At 39.1% G+C, this 19,874-nt stretch overlaps 1 protein-coding gene across 9 annotated transcripts in view; it reads left to right on the top strand.

Annotated features, from left to right (window-relative positions):
• The window catches only part of CFAP44 (cilia and flagella associated protein 44), a 140,101-nt gene that overhangs the window by 938 nt on the left and 119,289 nt on the right, over positions 1 to 19,874 (top strand). For 7 of the 9 annotated variants that reach the window (XR_005242008.2, XM_007985799.3, XM_007985797.3 and 4 more), the window contains exons 2-4: positions 7,027 to 7,131; positions 14,884 to 15,036; positions 15,949 to 16,102. Coding sequence is in view for 7 of the 9 variants with exons in the window: in XM_007985799.3 (XP_007983990.2) it covers positions 7,032 to 7,131; positions 14,884 to 15,036; positions 15,949 to 16,102 (407 nt within the window). In the remaining 2 variants the exon portion in view is untranslated. Of the gene's footprint in view, positions 1 to 7,026; positions 7,132 to 14,883; positions 15,037 to 15,300; positions 15,470 to 15,948; positions 16,103 to 19,874 lie in introns of those variants that run through there. The other 2 variants (XM_007985795.3, XM_073009722.1) reach the window with 2 other exon arrangements.

The following is a 19,874-nucleotide window of genomic DNA, read 5'->3' as shown; positions in this document are numbered from 1 at the left end:
TTACAGAAGGGAAGACGAAGTATGACGGTACAGTAATGATAGCGGTGAGACACAATGAGAACTGGAACTATAGAGGGACAGCAGGGACAGTAGGAATGAAGGGAGGGGAGGAATTCAAAAGGCTTAATCACTGGACAGTTAGTAACAGGACTTGGAAATCATTTACATGAATTGGATGAGAGGAACGGATTCAGAGTAAATGCACTGCTTTCTCATCTGTAAAATAATGACAATAATAATAATGGATAGCAAGACTTTGTCTCAAAAATAGTAATAATAGGCTGTGCGCCATGGCTCACGTCTGTAATCCCAGCACTTTGGGAGGCGGAGGTGGGTAGATCACCTGAGGTCAGGAGTTTGAGACAAGTCTGGCCAACACAGGGAAACCCGTCTACTAAAAATACAAAAATTAGCCGGGCGATGTGGTGTGTGCCTGTAATCCCAGCTACTCGGGAGGCTGAGGCACGAGAATCGCTTGAACTCGGGAGGTGGAGGTTGCAGTCAGCTGAGATCACACCACTGCACTCCAGCCTGGGTGACAGAGCAAGACTCCATGTCAATAAATAAATAAATAAAATAATAATGGTACCTACCTCATAGGGTCGTTTTGAGAATTATACAATAATATGTGTAGAATTTCTTAGAACTGTGCTTGACACATAGTAAACAGTAAAAAAGACAAACTATTACTTTTTTTCTCCACAGCTGTATTTCACATTGCAAAGTAAAAACTGAGAGCCTGTTTTATACATCAGTCACTGTGAACTTTAAATTACCGCCTCTGGCACACTGCTGGGATTGAGTGAGCTTGTGAGCATGAGGACCACAACCTGGACTCTGGTGAATGAATCAGAGTAATGCCACCTTAGAGAGTGCTCTGTCTGGCGTCCAGCCAACCTTCTAGCAACACACTACTCTGCATCAATGTGTACTATTATTTTCCCTTTTTCTTTATACTTACTTAGGGTTGACCCTGTCGACCTAAATAACATACAGAGAGAGGCTTTCTAAAAGAAGATAATGTTTATTCAGGAGTAAGGTATTGCAATGGGATATGTGTGCCATGGTAAACTATATGTGTATTCAGGGAGGTAAAGGAAAACAAAGGTTTTTAAAGGAAAAATGAAAAAGATTACATAATTATTTTGAGATAGTTATCGTTGGCTACAAAGGTCAACAATAAGTGTGATGCTAGTCTGAGGTTGGACAGGTAATTGTTGAACAAATATCCTTGTAGAAGTATTTTTTTTTATGTGTAAGGTTGTGATGGCTTTGTGCAAGGCTGTGGTCTTTGCAGTCTTTTGGGATAGTTATCCAGCATAAAAGTGTGAGAAGCCATTCTTCATAGCCTTCCCCAGCTCTATTTGTCGGGTTCTTTCTTAACACTGGTGACTCCATTGTAATTCTGACAACTTTCACAATTCAAAACTGTGCAGTCTATCTAAAGAGTTAGTTAAAAGAATTGGCCGTAGGCTGGACCAATAAGCCTGGATCTAATGAAAGGGAATTTATGCTAGTCCTGAAAATAGACTCACAAACCTAGCTAGTTTACTGATAGAAGGTAGAACATGGTCTAGAACCCAAACTTAGACTGCCTTAAAGGAATACAATGAATGTCCCCAATAGGTGAATTGGTAGTTCCTCTCTTGTGGAGAGTGTCCAGATCCTATCAAGAGCATATAAAATTAGGAGGGACATATGATGCATTGGGAATTAACTTCTTGAGCTATCAGGGTAGTAAAGTTGGAACATGTCATTGAGGAATAATTGAAATAATTGGGATACTTTCTCTGGGAAAAGAGAAGATCTGGAGAGAAATGAGAGCCAACTACAATTATTTGAATGGTTGAAGTACACAGAAAAACTTGTTCTGTGTTTTCTCAGAAGAAAAAACAAGGGTCAAATGGATCCAAGTTGCAGGGAGGCAGATTTCAGCTTAATATAAAATGTGCCAAGAACTAGAGCTGAGCATTAACAGAATGTTCTCACCCTCTTACCCGAAATATTTAAATTGAAGCTGACTATCTTGTTCTTTCATTTATTCAGAAATACATTAATAAATTCATTCCTGCAACCATTTTACATATTGACTGCCATGTATCATTGTTAGAGCTTTCCTGTGTTGACTCAGAACAACCTTATCCAGTAGGTGCTGCATTTTAAAGATGGAAATACTGAGGCACACAGCAATTAAATACTGGGTTAGCACCTCACAGCCAGGAAGAGGATGAGCCAAGATTTAAACCTAGTCAGACTGACTCTGTAGCCAGTATTCTCAGCCCTGGCCAACACTGGTTTTCTGACAGTGCTGGGGTGGATGTTGAGGATGTGTGACCTGCATGGGGTAGCAAGTTAAACTAAAGTCCTCTTTCAACTCTGAAGATTCCATGATTTTATTTATTGAACCCTACCTGTGTCAAAGAGAATATCTAGGAGTATAGTAAAAACAACTGCCATTTCTGTGTGTGTAGTAGGTGTTTTATATAAACTCATGATTCCTAACCAGTTCTTATGCCTGATTGTGTGAAAGAATTATCTGGAGAGTGAGACCCTGTTAATAGTACATTTTTAAGCTTTCCAAGTGATTCTAAAGTGCAGTCAAAGTTGAGAGCTCTGTATATGAAAAATCTTGTTTAACTCTACCAAATAACCCTATCACCCCCATTTTACATATTAAAGGATCAAGAGGTTAAGGAACTTGTTTCTTGGGCAAGCAGGGATGTGAACCCAAGTCTCTCTGGCTCCAAAGTCTCCACAGGTTACAATGTAGCTTCCCAATCCCTTTGTTATTAAAACAAAACAAACAAAAACCTCCCTGAAACAAAAGTACCTTATTCTACCCTACCAGTTATACTGATCATCTCTAGGAGAACAGGAGTCTCTCCTACCTGACCCGCTCCGCTGCTTTTTACAGGTTCTTCAATTACCTTTTATGATCCAGGAAAGCTAGGAATAGATCCTAGTATTCATTGTCCGGTATTGCTACATCAGAATACTGGGCAAATTCCTTGGGTTCCAGTATTTTCTTCCACATTGTACACAACCTGACATTAACTGGGTTTGTGACGTGAAAGTTTATTACATGGTCATATTAGCCATTTGAGGAATATATTGTTTAAGATAGCACAGAATAAAGTGTGGTGCTTTTGTCTTGACACCAACTTACCTTTTGTTGTAGTCCAACTCTTTTGTTTTCAGAGTGCTTTAGTTACCATAATTGTTTTTTACCCAATTAAAAAACAATTATGGTAGGGTAGAATAAGGTACTTTTGTTTCGGGGAGGTTTTTGTTTGTTTTGTTTTAATAACAAAGGGATTGGGAAGCTACATTGTAACCTGTGGAGACTTTGGAGCCAGAGAGACTTGGGTTCACATCCCTGCTTGCCTTATGATTATGTTATGAATAAATTATGGGCTCTTTTTATTAGACTCTATATCCAGTTAACATTGTTATAGTGTTAAAAATAAATGTATTCAGAAAAAAGAAGACTGAAAAGTAGAAAGTTATTTCACTAAGTCATGAGGCTTATGATAGCAGGAAAGAACATCATGAGATTCAAATCACTAGGAGGAACTCGACCCATTATTCCTGGCTTTAAAGGGTACCATAAGTCAAGGAATGCGAGTGGCCTCTGGAACTTAGAAGGACTCTTGGGCAACAGCCAGCAAGAAAGCAGGGATCACTGTTCCACAGCCACATGGGGCTGAATTCTGCCAGCAGCTTGAATGAGCCCGGAAGTAGATTCTTCCTCAGAGCCTCTGAAAGTGAAGGCAGCACTGCCAACACCTTAACAACCTCTTGAAACTCTAAGCAGAGAGCTAGCTGAGTCACACTTGGCCTGGACTTTTGACCCACAAAGCGGTGAAATAATAAGTGGATGTTATTTAAGCTGCTAAATGTCTGATAATTTATATGGCAGCAAGGGAAAACTAAAACAGTACCTACTTACAGAATAAAGTGCTATTGAAACTCACAGACCAAAAATTTTCATTTAGTTATCAATTGATTAGCAGCAGTAGAATATCAGTTCAATTTTGTTGGAAAACCCAGGGAACTGCCTTGCCTTCACTTATTTGGGACCTGTGTCATGGGAACTTAGGGAGTACTTTAGTTTCTTTCCAATACTTTAAATGTGGATTTTTATCAAATAAATCATTAGTGATCAGTCACTTCAGTCACGACTATCAAACCATCCTTGTTTTGGTCAACTTCTGATGGATCTGAATCAGTGATTTAGAAGATAAGTTTATTCTGAAACTATTTTGAAAGAGAATTGTTAATTTCTTCATCTCGAATTATACATTGAGGTCAGGGACTGTATATTGCTCACCTTTGTATCCTCTGCAATGCCTAGCATAATAATATGCTCAATAGTTTTAAGAATTAAATTGACTTAAATTATGAAAGCGAACGAGAAAATAGAATATAGGTGTGTGTGTACCTATCTAAACAATTTTACCCACAGTACGTGGTCGTTTATAACCAAGCTCTGTAATAATTGAATTGGCTGCATAGTTTTTTTTTTTTTTTTTTAAACCAGTTACTCACTATAATGTAGAAAAGTAAGCCTGTGTGTCCAAAACTGGAAGGAGTAGAAAATATACTGAATGACAGAATATGAATTTTAAAAGATTTTGCTACTTAAAGGATTTTATGGTTTGATTCCTAACCCCACCCCCTCCATAAACCCCAAAAGGTATATATTCTACAGTTAGGTGGAAGGAAAGAGGAAGGAAGGGAAGGAGAAAAGGAAGAAAGGATGGAGAGAGACAGGAAGGAAGATTCACAACTAAAAAAGAAAGGAAAGGAAAATACACACACGTACATACACTTTTTAAAAAGTAAAACATTATTTTTGTAACCCAGAAGAATGCCTCCAAAGTACAAAATACAAAATTTAATAACATGAGTATCATGTTAGACCATATCTTTTTTTATTTTTTATTTTTTTATTTTAGAAGCAGAGTCTTGCTTTGTCACTCAGGCTGGAAAACAGTGGTGCGATCCCAGCTCACTGCAGCCTCAAACTCCTGGGCTCAAGTGATCCTCCTGCCTCAGCCTCCTGAGTAGCTGAGACTACAGGCATACCTCACTATGCCTGGCCATTTTAATTTTTTTTTTAGAGACAGTTTGGCTCTGTCCCCACCCAAATCCCATCATAATTATAGTTCCCATAATCCCCATGTGTCATGGGAGGGATCCGGTGGGAGATAACTGAATCATGGGGGCAGTTACCTCATCCTGTTCCTGTGATAGTGAGTTCTCACAAAATCTGATGCTTTTGTAAGGGGTTTTCTTCCCCTTTGCTCTGTACTTCTCCTTGCTGCTGCCATGTGAAGAAAAGAGGTGTTTGCTTCCCCTTCTGCTGTAATTGTAGGTGTCCTGAGGCTTCCTTAGCCATGCCGAACTGTGAGTCAATTACACCTCTTTCCTTTATAAAATAACCTGTTCTCAGGTATGCCTTTATTAGCAGTGTGAGAACAAATTAATACAGACAGGGTCTTGCTATGTTTCTCATGTTGGTCTCAAACTCCTGGTTTCAAGCAGTCCTCCTGCCTCAGCCTGTCAAACTCCCAGGATTACAGGCATGAGCCACTGAGCCTGGTCTGTATCTTTCTTGATGATAGTTTATAATACAAATGTTTAGACAATGTACTGTTGTCCCCCATATCAAAAGAAGGCATCATTATGATGTCACTGCAGGAAAACATAGAGTGAACCCTGGTGCCCATTTGAAGGGAGACAGTCATCATACTACACTCTCCTTTGTCCTTTGATCATGTAGTGTACCATATCTGCTGTAGGCATACCAGTCTATCTTCAGAGACCAGGAAGATATCACAGTGTGGCAGTTTAAATAGCCCTCATAGCAGGCTTGTAAAAAGTTTTGTCTTCATTCCCATTACAGTTGGAGAATTCATGTAAAGTTTAGTTAGCTAGTTATATGTCAGTACTGGGATTCAGACCCTAATCTAACTATAAATCTGATCCAAATAGAACTGGTGTTCCGTTCTGCTTGCCAGGCATATCATAGAAGAATGTTGAGGAAACATGGGGTGTTTAGTATAGAGAAGTGAAGACTTATAAGGAAGGTGTTTTCAAATATATGAAAAGCTGCAATATAGACAGAGGGCAGAGAAAACCTGTTGTGTCACTCCCCTTTTTAAAACCCTTTAATGGTTTTCAGTTGTCAAGGAAATAAGGTATAAACTTCTTAGCAAAGCCTAGAGACAACTTTATGATATGGCACCCACCTCCTCTTCAGTATCCGTTTTACTCTCCCACTCTAGCCAATAGACTGCTTGCAGCCCTTTAAAGATGCAGCCCTCTTTGATGTGCCTAACATATCTTTCACATTCTATGCTTGGCCAACTCCTGACTGTCATCCATGTCTCAAACACCTCTTCTCTAACCCCCCATCATGTTTTAGGATTCTTGTTATACATGCCCACAGTACATTCTATTTTCCTTTTAGTAGCACTCATTATTTTAATTGCTTGTTTAATATCTATCTTTCTAAACAAGCTCCATAAAGTTAGGGCCCATATTTCTCTTCTCCAGTTTTGTAATTTAGCACCCAACATAAGACTTGGTACGCTGCAGGTATGCTCGAAAAATATTTTAAAAACTGAAGTTGATTAGTAACTCCAAGAGAATTTGAAAATAGAGAAAGAGGGAGGGATGGACCAAAGGTAGGATGGCAGGTTAATTTTAGTGGTGAAGCATTTGGGGAAAAGATGAACTTTGGTAGTGTGTTTCACTGTGGACCTCTGGAAAACCAAAGTGCACCACAATGACAGTTCACCCAGAGAAAGAGAATCTGTGATTATAATTAGCTGTCTTGCAGAGGTCAGAGGTCTCTGATGGTAGTTGCACACTCCTGCTGGTGGGTCATCCTGAATCCTGTGCAAACAAAGGATTATTGACACACATGGTGTTTGGTGCTTATGAAATTTGTTAGGGGGAAATCTGTTAGTTTCTATTTTACAGCATTATCCATATCTCATCCCAATTTTGTACTTACAGAGGAAATGAAGGAACCAGATGATCAGGATACTGATGGGGAGAAATCAGTTACATCAAAGAGTGATGGGAAGAAGTCTCTGAGGTCTTCTAAATCGGAATCAAGATGTAAGTAAAGATAATATGTATACTTTTAAAAGTATTAAATTTAGGTAAACATTTAAATAATCAATTTTTATAGTAGAATAGAAAGAGCAGGATGTTATAAAATAGATCTCTTTTTTTTTTTTTTGAGATGGAGTTTCATTGTTGTTGCCTAGGCTGGAGTGCAATGGAACAATCTTGGCTTACTGTAACCTCCGCCTCCTGGGTTCAAGTGATTCTCCTGCCTCAGCCTCCTGAGTAGCTAGGATTATAGGCGCCCGCCACCACACCCGGCTAATTTTTATATTTTTAGTAGTGATGGGGTTTCATCATATTGGTCAGGCTGGTCTCAAACTCCTGACCTCAGGTGATCCCCTGCCAAAGTGCTGGGATTACAGGCGTAAGCTACCGTACTAGGCCAAAACAGATCTTTTATACTCCCTGTTCCCAGAAAGCTGTAGGAAGGTGGGATCCATAAAAATCATGGAGTTAGCAAAGAAAAAAGACTACTTATGGTACAGGAAATAGGAGATTCAAAATAGAAATAAGGCAAAGTTAATACCTAGGATGACACCTGGGCAGCCATGCAGAGAACAATTATACTGAAGCAAGGAAAGGAGAATTTTCACCTCCCAGAAGTTAAAAATGTTAACTAGATTATCTGATAGATGCATGTAGAAAATTGAATTGAGTGAATTTATAGAACTATGGCAAGATGTGGGAAGATTTATCAGGAGATTCCAGAAAGTTAAAAAGTGAAAAAAAGTGAGATATTAGTTTTAGAAAAGTGAGTTGTTCAAGAAGGAAATAAAATAATACATTCTTAACTCAGGAATGAGTGTTATTAAGGCAATATACTAAAAACAGTAAGCATAGACTTCACTATGTTTTGTTGCACTTTAATTATATTGCAAGGGCGGAGAGATAGCAAGTGGTGGTAGAGATTTAACATTCTTCATCTTCCCATAATAAACACTGTCTAAAAGTGGCTAGAGAGAGCAGTATATCCATATTATTTAGATATATGGAGGTAAATATCAGAAGAAAAAAGATTAAAAGCTAAAAGTGGGCCGGGAGCGGTGGCGGGCACCTATAGTCCCAGCTACTCGGGAGGCTGAGACAGGAGAATGGCGTGAACCCAGGAAGCGGAGCTTGCAGTGAGCCGAGATCGCGCCCCTGCACTCCAGCCTGGGCGACAGAGCGAGACTCCCGTCTCAAAAAAAAAAAAAAAAAAAAAAAAAAAAAAAAAAAAAAAAAAAAAATGCTAAAAGCGATTCTTCTGGAGAGAGAAGGCTGTTAAGCAGCGAAAAGTTGAGTATTTCAAAAGACAAGTCTTTTAGCATTACTTGACTTTTTAAGTTATGGGCATGTACTTCAACAAAAATAAAAATAATTTCTAAAAGTCAAAAAAATGGGCAAAATATAAATAGTGCATATCTGGGTTTATAGAACAGAAATGGTTTACTTGTTCAACTCCCTTACAAAAGCTCAAAGTTCCTTAAAAGCAGTCTGTGTTTTACCTGTTTATCACAGCTCCTGGCACACAGGTCGATAATAACCTATACACACGTCTCGTCTAGAGTTCTCCTGTGAGAGCTACTAAGTCTTATATGGACTTTTTTCATACAATGTAGTGGAAAGAGACCTGGACTTTGGTTTTGAGTCCTATATCTACCATTTAGAGATGCTTGACCTTGGAAAAATTACCACATCTTTTTGAGCCTCCGTTTTCTCACCCATTAAAACAATTATATGTCACTTGGGAATTAAATTGGATAACATGTGGAAGGACTTCATAAACTGCAATGGAGGAAAAAAGGAGAAATTTTATAAGTAGGATTTTTTGAAAGATGGCTGGTTCTTTCTGACTATCACACTGTTAGGTATCTTAGTGCAATCTTGACTTTTTAAGGTTCTAATTCTAAATATGATTTTAGAAATTTAATTTTGACTATTCACCTAGATAAAATCAGGTCCTGGGAAAATCAATACACATGCAAAATCTGCATTAAATTCTTTTAATCTATCGCAGACACGTCTTGTAAATCCAGTTTCTCCACAATATATTTTATTTTAGGCATTTATCTTCTGTGGTTTGGACTCTTGCAACACGGATTTCTACCTCAGTCTTCCTGTCCAGATCTCCCTCCACACCACCACTAGAGTTCTTTCCAAAAAGTATGATTATATCACTTACCTCAGAAACTTTAGTTTGTTCCCCCCTTGTTTTTCCTTTTTCTGTATTCCCCACATTTCTGACACAGGATTGTCTGTTGTTTGGTTTCCAGTCCTTGGCAGTGTTTTCCTGGATGCTACTCACAACTTTCCCTTGATGGATTTAATGATAATGACCCTTTGTCTAGCACTGCCTTCAGGACCTCCCTTCCTTATGTCAGACTCTCTTAGGGGCAGAGCTTTTCAAGTGTGACCTGGCCCAGTGCTCAGCTTATTAATTAGTTTACATATCATAGGTCTTAGAATCCCAAATGATAATGTGAAATAATTTTCTGGCATTCTGAACATCCTGTACCTTGTTGCTTCGTGAAGAGGTCTCTCTCTCCTGGTTCAGCCTCATACCGTGTCCACAATTGGTGGGTTCTTGGTCTGGCTGACTTGAAAAATGAAGCCGTGGACCCTCGCGGTGAGTGTTACAGTTCTTAAAGATGGTGTATCCGGAGTTTGTTCCTTCAGATGTTCAGATGTGTCCAGAGTTTCTTCTTTCTGGTGGGTTCATGGTCTCGCTGACTTCAGGAGTGAAGCTGCAGACCTTTGCGGTGTTACAGCCCTTAAAGGCAGCGCATCTGGAGTTGTTCATTCCTCCTGTTGGGTTCGTGGTCTTGCTGGCTTCAGGAGTGAAGCTGCAGAACTTCCCAGTGATTGTCACAGCTCATAAACGTAGTGCGGACCCAAAGAGTGAGCAGCAGCAAGATTTCTTGCAAAGAACGAAAGAACAAAGCTTCCACAGCCTAGAAGGGGACCCCAGGGGCTTGCCGCTGCTGGCTGAACAGTCTGCTTTTTTTCCCTTATCTGACCCCACCCACATCCTGCTGATTGGTCCATTTTACAGAGAGCTGATTGGTCCGTTTTGACAGAGTGCTGATTGGTGTGTGCTGATTGGTGCATTTACAATCTTTTAGCTAGACACAAAAGTTCTCCAAGTTGCCACTAGATTAGGAGACACAGAGCACTGATTGGTGCGTTTGCAAACCTTTAGCTAGACACAGAGTGCTGATTGGTACATTTACAATTTTCTAGCTAGACTCAGTGCTGATTGGTGCATTTATAATCCTCTAGGTAGACATAAAATTTCTCCACGTCCCCATCAGACTCAGGAGCCCAGCTGACTTCGCCTAGTGGATCCCGCCCCTGGTGGAGGCGGAGCTGCCCGCCAATCCCACGCAGCGCCTGCACTACTCAGCCCTTGGGCAGTCTATGGGACCAGGCGCTGCAGAGCAGCGGGCAGCGCCCCCAGGGGAGGTTCAGGCCCTGTGGGAGACCTCTGTGGGAGGGGCTTGGGCATGGTGGGCTGCTGGTCCTGAGCCCTGCCCCGCCGGGAGGTGGCTGAGGCCCAGCGAGAATTTGAGCGAGGCTGGCATGTGCGGGCCGGCAGTGCCGAGGGACCCGGCGCACCCTCTGCAGCTGCTGGCCCAGGTGCTAAGGCCCTCACTGCCTGGGGCTGGGGGCGCCAGCCGGCCCCTCTGAGTGCAGGGCCCACCAAGCCCATTCCCACCTGGAACTCGCGCTGGCCCACCAGTGCAGCACAAGCAGCCCGGGTTCCTGCCCGCACCTCCCCCTCCACACTTCCCTGCAAGCAGAGGGAGCCGGCTCCTGCCTCGGTCAGCCCAGAGAGGGGCTCTCACAGTGCAGCGGTGGACTGAAGGGCTCCTCAAGCGAGGCCAGAGTGGACTCCGAGGCGGAGGAGGCTCCACGAGCCAGCGAGGGCTGCTGGCACGTTGTCACCTCTGAATACCTGATAGCTGCATTCCCCACAACCGTGGAAACCTTGCTTTGCTCTCAGGCTTGCTAAAACATCAGGGCAAGTTTTTGCTCTTTGGGACTCTCAAGAGAATGAATAAAAGTCCTTCTATCACATCCAAGCAGAGAAGTTGGATAGACTTTTTTCCATACTTAACAAGAAGTTTCTGCTATCTCTGAGTTCTAGTAAGAAATTTAGGCTGAGTGTACCAGCTAAACCGTCCATCATTTCTCACAATGGTGAAGGATTGTTAGTTACTAAGGCATTGATTTCTGATTCTTATCAAAGGATTAAATTATTGCAGAGCTTATTTAATAGTTTTGGGAAGTATTTTGTTCTTTTCTATTTTCAAAAATTTATTGTGTAGAATTGGCATTATTTCTTCCTTAAATGCTTGGTAGAATTTACCAGTAAAACTGTCTAGACCTGGAATTTTCTTGATGAGTGGGTAAATTTAAACCGTTAATTCAATTTTTTAAATAGAGGGCCCTCTATTTCTTCTTTACTAAGTTTTACAAGTTTGTATCTTTCGTGGAATTTGCTCACTTCTCTTCTAAATTGTCAGATTTGTTGACATAACTTTGTAGGATCTGTTTTCATTCTTGATGTTGGAGATTTATGTTGTTTCTCTTTTATTTCTTCATTGGGCTAGCTAGGAACTTACCAATATTGTTGATCTTTTCAAAGACTAAGATTTTGGCTTTGCTCATTTACTTTGGATTTTTTTTTTTCCATTTATTTTTCTAACTTCTTGAGGTGGAAATTTAGGTCATTGATTTTTTTTTTTTGACTTTTGTTCTTTTCTTACATATGTATTGAAAGCTATAAATTTCCTTCCAAGGACTGCTTTAGCTATATCTCAATTTTAATATATTGTATTTTAATAATAATTTAATTTGAAAAATTTTCTGATTTCTTTGTTGATTTCCCCTTGACCCATGAATTATTTTTATTGTGTAATTTAATTTCCAAATATGGAACTTTTTTCCAAGGTATTTTATCATTATTGGTTTCTAACTTACATCTGTTGTTTTCAGAGAACATGTCTATTCTATATAATCGCAATCCATTTAAATGTATTAAAACTGGTCTTATGTCTCAGCAAGTGATCTGTCTTGGTAAATGACCCATGTGTACTTGAATGTACATCCTGTATTGGTAGGTGTAAGTGTTTTATAAATGTCAGGTCAGGATGGTTGATAGCGATGTTCAGATCATCTATACTAAGTTTTTGACTAGTTCTATCAATTGCTGAAAGATACGTATTACTAAAATAAATAGTAACTCTAAGTAGACTGTGAAAAGTTGTTGTGTATAATCTCTGAAGCAACCACTAATAAAACACAGAACTGCTAAAAAGCCAATGGAAATTTAAATAGAATTCTAAAGAGTAAATTATCTAAAAGAAAACATGGAAAGAGAAAAAGAGGGAAAAATGATAGGTAGGAGGAGAAAAACAAAATAAATTATCAAATATTATTTGTTAATTTCACAAGCATATGTTATTAAAATCTAACCATATCAATAACTACGTCATTAGTTAGCTGAACATTAGTATAAAAAGGCAGAGATTATCAGCATGGCTAATAAAAACAAGAACCAACTATATGATGCTCATAGAAGACACATGTTAGGTATAATGATACAAATAGGTTGCAAGTAAATGGATGGAAACAGATATATCATGCAAAAAGTAAGCATAATCTGGGTGGAGTGACTATATTAATACCAGATAAAATAGACTTCAAGGCAAAGAGTACTACCAGTGACATAGGGTAAGAGGATCAATTTATTCATAAAGATAAAAAGATCAGTTAAGAAAACATAATAATCATAAATATGTATTCACCTAGTAACAACATCACAATACACAAAGCAAAAATAGACAGAATCAAGGAAAAACGAAGTAATTCCACAATCATAGTAAGAGAGCAGCTTGGTACTAGTTACTTCATAATAGCCAAAGTATACATGCCTACTATCAATATTTGTATATTGTTGTTGTATGCAATAACCATGCTGAACTCTTTTAAAAATTATAATAAATTATAATTTAATTCTTATAAATTTTTTTATAAAGTAGCTCTTACGGATTTTTCTGTATATGCAACCATAGCATTTTTAGGCTTTCTTACAGTGTTCTCAATCTCATGGAAAAGGTAGAGATAAATAAGGAATCATAGAGGCAAACTGTTTGCAGGAAGCAGTATCTCTGTGATAGCTGCAGAGGAGAGGCCCCAAAGCTTGCTACATACATTGGCTGGAGGAAACAAACAAACAAAAAAGTGAAGAAACTCACATATAAAATTGTGAGTCATACAGCAAAAATCCCAGCAGATTCTTTTTGATATCTACGGTTATGGCATTCCTTTCTCCTTGGTCACTTTCCTTTGCTTCCTCCAGCACCTATCCTTGTTCAGTCTCCACTAATTTTGCCAGCAGCCCTGCCATCCATTCGTGATTTTGAATTTTAACTGCTTCTAGTTCTACAAAAAAAATGGAGTTTGTGTTTTTGGCATTTATTCTCAATGTTGATTTTAGATTATTTCCAAGAATAGAAAGGCAAATACTGATTTATTCTTCAAACCATAAGTCTTCCACCCATCTATTTCAGGATTATAAAAATTATAGAAATATCCAGCCCTCACAAAGTTGCCTAAGTGTGCTGATTCACCATCTTGGTTTAATGTGCCTACTTCCTGCCCAATTAGTTTTTTTCCCCAAACTCTAGTTTTCCCTCAGAGGCACAATCCTTCTCCAGTCTCAGAATACCCATTATTTTTTGTTACCTCTTCTCCTTCATCTGTATTCACTCTCAATTCGTTAATCAGTGATCACCTTATCTACCAGTTCTAACTCCTTTCCCGGGGAACCCAGCAGTTAGGAGTGTTACGCTTGTAGTGCCATAATCTTGAAATGAGGAAATAGTCTTTGGTTGCTACAGTCACAAGAAAGAGCTAAAGTATTATTAGAGAATAGTTCTCCAGGGCCCTCACTTGGGGAATCTGTTTGGCTGATTTAGGCACCCAGTATTACTTTCTTGTCATCCAAATATATGAATCCTAAGGAACTCTGTCCTGTTCTGCAACTAATTGTGTTGGCTCAGCTTTTTGATCTTATTCATATTAGTGTTGGGCTTTGTTCCTAATCTTTAGCCTCATCTCAGATCTACTATGTAGCTCTGGTACTTAGTAGTACATTTGCCTTTTCTTCCTTATTCTTCTGAAAATTCACCTAGCCCTATATGAAAGTATACCCATCCTACTTGGCATTGTATATTTTAACCATCCCCATGTTTGGACTTGATCTGAATGTTGGCTTATACCTGGGGCCATTTTACTCCTATCCCAGTTCTCATTCCCAGCTTGTCCTAAAGCCAATATTCCAACTTATTCCTGTGATATCACTTCCAAGAGAAATCATCATACTCAGAGAAAGACAATAAGCCTTATTTGTCTTTAACTTAACAGGTTCCCTATAAAAGTTGGTAAAATTGAATTTAGTTGAAATTATGATAGCAGCATACTAACCTCTTTTTTTTCTTTATCTTTTTATTGTAAGTATTTAGTGATAGGAAATAGACTGGAAATGAAGTGAAAATGGAGATTAAAAAACAGAAAAGCCTTTTTTATTTTGTAAAGTTACAAGACTGACCAAATAAAATGATTCTTCTAGAAATTTTTGAGTATATATTAGAATTTATTACATCTATAGCACAAGCAAATTGGAAGTTTTAGCTACTTTAGATGTAAGAAAATGTTTAATCAAAATTTAGAAGTTATTAAAACAAATTTTAATAGCTCCTGTTCAAGAAGATGACACGTTTTTAGAAGATGCCACAGATGAAACATTTACTGAAGGGGAAGAATCATATTTAGAAGAAGACTCAGATGAGGAACGTTTGGAAGGAAGTTTGAGTTCATTTCAGTATGATGATTTGCAAAGCACTAGAGGTAGGTATTATTAGTTTTCTGTCAGTAATTGTCACTATTTTAAAGACAAAGCACAGACTAATGGAACAGTTATAAATCCATAGAAAGAAAAATCTGCAGGATGTGTGTATGTGTGGGAATGATAAAAGGGCAAGTATTGTACATATTTTGGTAGGGTACTTTAGCAGCCCTAGACTTGTGGTTTTTATTTCTGAGGATCACATACAGTACTCTGATACTCATTCTTCTGGGTTTTAAGAAGGTATAAAAACTGTTCCACTGCAGATTATTGGGAGTTCAACTCTCCCTTGGAAGTAATTGGGAGTTCCCCTTAGAGACTGTTGCACCATGACAGACCAGAACTCAGCATTTACTCCTGATGCACGTGGACCTGATGGCTCTTCCTTCCTTGCTCACTGATGACTGTGTCCTATCTTCAGGCCAGTAGTAGTAGGTAATGCTAGAGTATTGCAGGCTGTGTACATACCTCCTGTCTCTGCGAAATACAATTTTGGATTCACCAGATACTCTTTGTATTAATCCGTTCTCACGCTGCTAATAAAGACATACCTGAGACTGGGTAATTTATAAAGGAAAGAGGTTTACTTGACTCACAGTTCTGCATGGCTGGGGAGGCCTCAGGAAACTTACAATTGTGGCAGAAAGGGCAGCAAACATGTCCTTCACATGATGGCAGCAAGGAGAAGTGCAGAGCGAAGGAGGGAAATGTCCCTTATAAAACCATCAGATCTTGTAAGAACTCATTCACCATCATGAGAACAGCATGGAAGTAATAGCCCCTGTGATTCAATTACCTCCTACCAGGTCTCTCCCACGACATGTGGAGATTATGGGAACTACAATTCAAGATGAGATTTGGGTGGGGACACAGCCAAACCATATCATTCTTCTTAAATTATTTTATTTTTTTAGTATCTCAGCAAACCCCTGCCCCAGCTGTGGAAGAGGCAGAGGAGGAAGTTAAGAAGAAAATATCAGAGAGCTTCTTCTATGATTATATGGAGCTTGCTTCGATGCCTTTTGTGACTCTGGATTCAGACATACCACTGGATCTTCTCACACTCGTGTATCCACCCTGGCTAAATATGTATAATTTTGGTATTTTCATTTCTTAGGTCAGAGGTCAGCAAACTATAGCCCGGGGAGCCCAAATGTACCCTCCCACCTGTTTTAGTAAATCAAGTTTTATTGCAACACAGCCACATCCATTTGCTTGCATTTTGTTTATTATGGCTGCCATCACACAACAAAGACAGAGATAAGTAGTTGTGACAGAGACCATCTGGCTTACAAGGCCGAAACTATTTACTACCTGCCCTTTACAAAAAAAGGGTGCCAACCCATCTTAGGTAATTCTAAGAAACTTGAGTTCTTAGAGATTTGATAGAAATGCATGATCTTAATTTAAACTAAGCTTTTGTTTGATGCCAAATAACCATAAAGAGAAATGATGTTTTTCTGGCTGTCCTTTGCACAAGTGGAAAGGCTGCAGTTCATGAGACCTGAGTGAAGGAAACCAGAAGGCTTCTTATTCCCATTTACTTTTGCCAATGCCTGTCAAGTTAATTAATCAATTTCCCTTTTTGAAACACTTATGCGTCTGTCCGTTGTAGGGTATTAGTACTTTCACATTATATATCAGATGAGCTATCAGAGAAGACAATTCTTAGGAAATAGGGCACAAAATAGCAAGTTTTAATTGGTCTGGAAAATAAGAGTCTTTGAAGATATGTAGAAGCAGGGATGATTGACAAGAGGATTTAGTGTTTGTCATCACATTATGATGTTAGGTTTGCAATGCAGGTAGTTAGAAGACAGCTTCCACTGAGGTCCTTAGCTGGCAATTTACTATGCTTGCCTTTTGGATAGTTAGTAGTTATCACCACATGGCCTAAACCACCAACTGGCCTCTTACATAAGGAATATTTACAGAGACAGAGTGGTGTACTCACTGACTCAGTTTTGCTTTTTAAATAAAACATAAAAATAGAACATGTTATTAAATCCCTGGTGTAACTAAACTAATTAACGCTGAATCATCTTGTAACCTGGAATTTTCTCTCTTCATGGCCTTTTTTTTTTTTTTCCTTATCTTTGGACAAGTTTCTGTCAAAAGTTATGCTGTTTGCTTTATTTTAGCCTTCCTTCCCTGAATGGGGTGGGGTGGTGTATTAGAGTCCCCTGGAAGGTTTTCCTAAAGTACCCAATGCTCTGATGCCTTCCTGGACCTACTGTGCTAGTTCTATGTGGAGAGGGGCTTGGGCATATGTACTCTGAAAAAACTCCGAGATGGTTTGGCAGTGCCCTGCCTTCTCACTGCTCCAGGATGGGAGGGTCTGTATTAGACAAACATGCCTAGATTCTAAACAGCAGAATCAGAAGAACCTCAAGTTTTATTCCAATATATGAATTCTCTCTATTCATGCTGGATGGGTGGCTGTATAAACTATAGCCTTTTCTTAAACATTTTCAACACCAGGAAAATCACAAAGTAGCTTACCCCACTTTTACATAACTCACTAGAGAGCTTTTTGGGCCTTGAATAGGATTCTGCCTCGCTGGGATGGCCCCCGTTAGATTTAGTTCTCCTCTCTGGAGATGAACATATATAATCTCTGTATCTTGTGAGGAATTCTAGGAAGAACAAGTCAGCCATCATGTATTCCCTAAGTACTCTTTTAATTAACCCTTTAAAGATTATTAATATATTATATTGATTCTACTTTAGTTTTTGCCGGTTTTTTTTTTTTTTTTTTTTTGAGATGGAGTCTCGCTCTGTCGCCCAGGCTGGAGTGCAATGGCAAGATCTCTGCTCACTGCAACCTCCACCTCCTGGGTTCATGCAATTCTCCTGCCTCAGCCTTCTGAGTTGCTGGGACTACAGGCATGCACCACCACACCTGGCTAATTTTTGTATTTTTAGTAGAGATTGGGTTTCACCATATTGGCCAGGCTGGTCTCAAACTCCTGACCTTGTGATCTGCCCGCCTTGGCCTCCCAAAGTGCTGGGATTACAGGCGTGAGCCACCGCGCCCGGCCCTCTACTTCAGTTTTTAAATTTATGTCTTCTAAATTTTAGCAATGTTAAATCAAGTTTAGCCTAAAGCTGCCTCCTTATATACTTTAAGTTCAGCCTACAGGTTTCTTTGTACCTGGTGAACTATAACCTAAAGGGAGTTAGACTCTAGCCTACTCTTGAGCCAGTTACCGAGTTTTGGTCAAAGGTGGCCAACTGTTCAAATTGTGTTAAAATAAGGCAGATGCCAAGCTGTAACCAATTCAGCTATTTCTGTACCTCACTTTTGTTTTCTGTACATCACTTTCTTTTTTCAGTCCGTAAATCTTCCTGCACGTGGCTGTACTGGAGTCCCTGGGCCTACTCTGGCTCAGAAGGCTATCCAATTCTTGAATTGTTCTTTGCTCAATTAAACTCTGTTAAATTTAATTTGGCTAAAGTTTTCTTTTAATAGCAAGAAATGTGCCATTTATAAAGTATCACTTAAACCATGGTATAATTTTAAAAGAGATTATACAGAACTTAACAGTGTTTAAACAATTTTAAAGTGAAATTCCTAGATGGCCATGAACAAACGTTGAAAGCTCTGAGTCTTTGACAGGAATTTAAGAAGAGGCAAGTCAGAAGAGAAGGTGAGATAAAACAAAGGGAGCTGAAGGTACATCAAAACACATTTTAAGATTTTCAGAACTCTACTAAGGGTCTGTTGCTGTCCCCTGGGATTAAAAGGAAAGGATCAGGCCAGGCACAGCGGCTCAGACCTGTAATCCTAGCACCCTGGGAGGCTTGGCAGGCAGATCACTTGAGCTCAGGAGGCAGCCAGATCACTTGAGCTCAGGAGTTCGAGACCAGCCTGAGCAACATGGCAAAACCCTGTCTCTACAAAAAATACAAAAATTAACCAGGTGTAATGGTGTACACCTGTAGTCCCAGCTACTTGGGGGGCTGAGGTGGGAGAATCTCTTGAGCCTGGGAAGTTGAGGCTGCAGGGAGCCATGTTCATGCCACTGCACTCCAGCCTGGGTGACAAAGTGAGACCTTACCTCAAAAAAAAAAAGAAAAGAAAAGAAAAGAAAAAAAAAAGGAAAGGATCAGATTCTAGTTATGCACAAATTAATGAATTGAATAATTCAACAAACATTTCTTGAATTGCTAATAGACTGAAGACTGTGCTAGGCATTCTGGGAAATAGAGATGGAGAGAAGCAGTCATTGCCCTCAGTAAGTTGTAATTTAGAGGGGGGGAATTTTAGAAGTTACAATCTGACCCATTCTGGGTTTGAAAGAGCCTTTTGTCAGGGCAGCAGCATGTAAAAGGGAGTTTTCCTGCTAAAATTAAATATAATAATATTAGATAAATGATAATTTCTCCAATTCCTAATTTTCATCTAAGATAGTGAAGAGATGGTAACCAATTTCTATTCTCATAGCTACTAACATGCTTTTAGCCTTCTGAGGTTTTATATTGCCACCAGGGAAGAGAGAAAGGAAGGGAAGAAGGGGAGGTGAGAGCAGTGGTTTGAAGGAAGTTAAAAAGATGGTGGGCAAAACTTCCCTCCATGAGGCTTGAATAGCTTCATTTACATATTTGGATCACATATTCATTCACATTTCTATACAAGATTTAATTTTAGACATTTATGTCTTTATTAAATTTATAAAATTTCTTTTTCTTGTACAGATCCAGTACCCTGAAATGCTTTCTCTCTCTCTTTCAATTTAACTATTTGGTAATGAGATAGGCTGCTTGTGGTTGGTTATAATTTGTTTATATTTCACAATTTAAATTGCATTAATGTAAATCTCTCTTTTTACATTCTACA

This window comes from Chlorocebus sabaeus, chromosome 22, assembly GCF_047675955.1.
Source record: "Chlorocebus sabaeus isolate Y175 chromosome 22, mChlSab1.0.hap1, whole genome shotgun sequence".
NCBI classification, from domain to species: Eukaryota; Metazoa; Chordata; class Mammalia; order Primates; family Cercopithecidae; genus Chlorocebus; species Chlorocebus sabaeus.
This window is presented reverse-complemented; position numbering and strand designations above follow the sequence as displayed.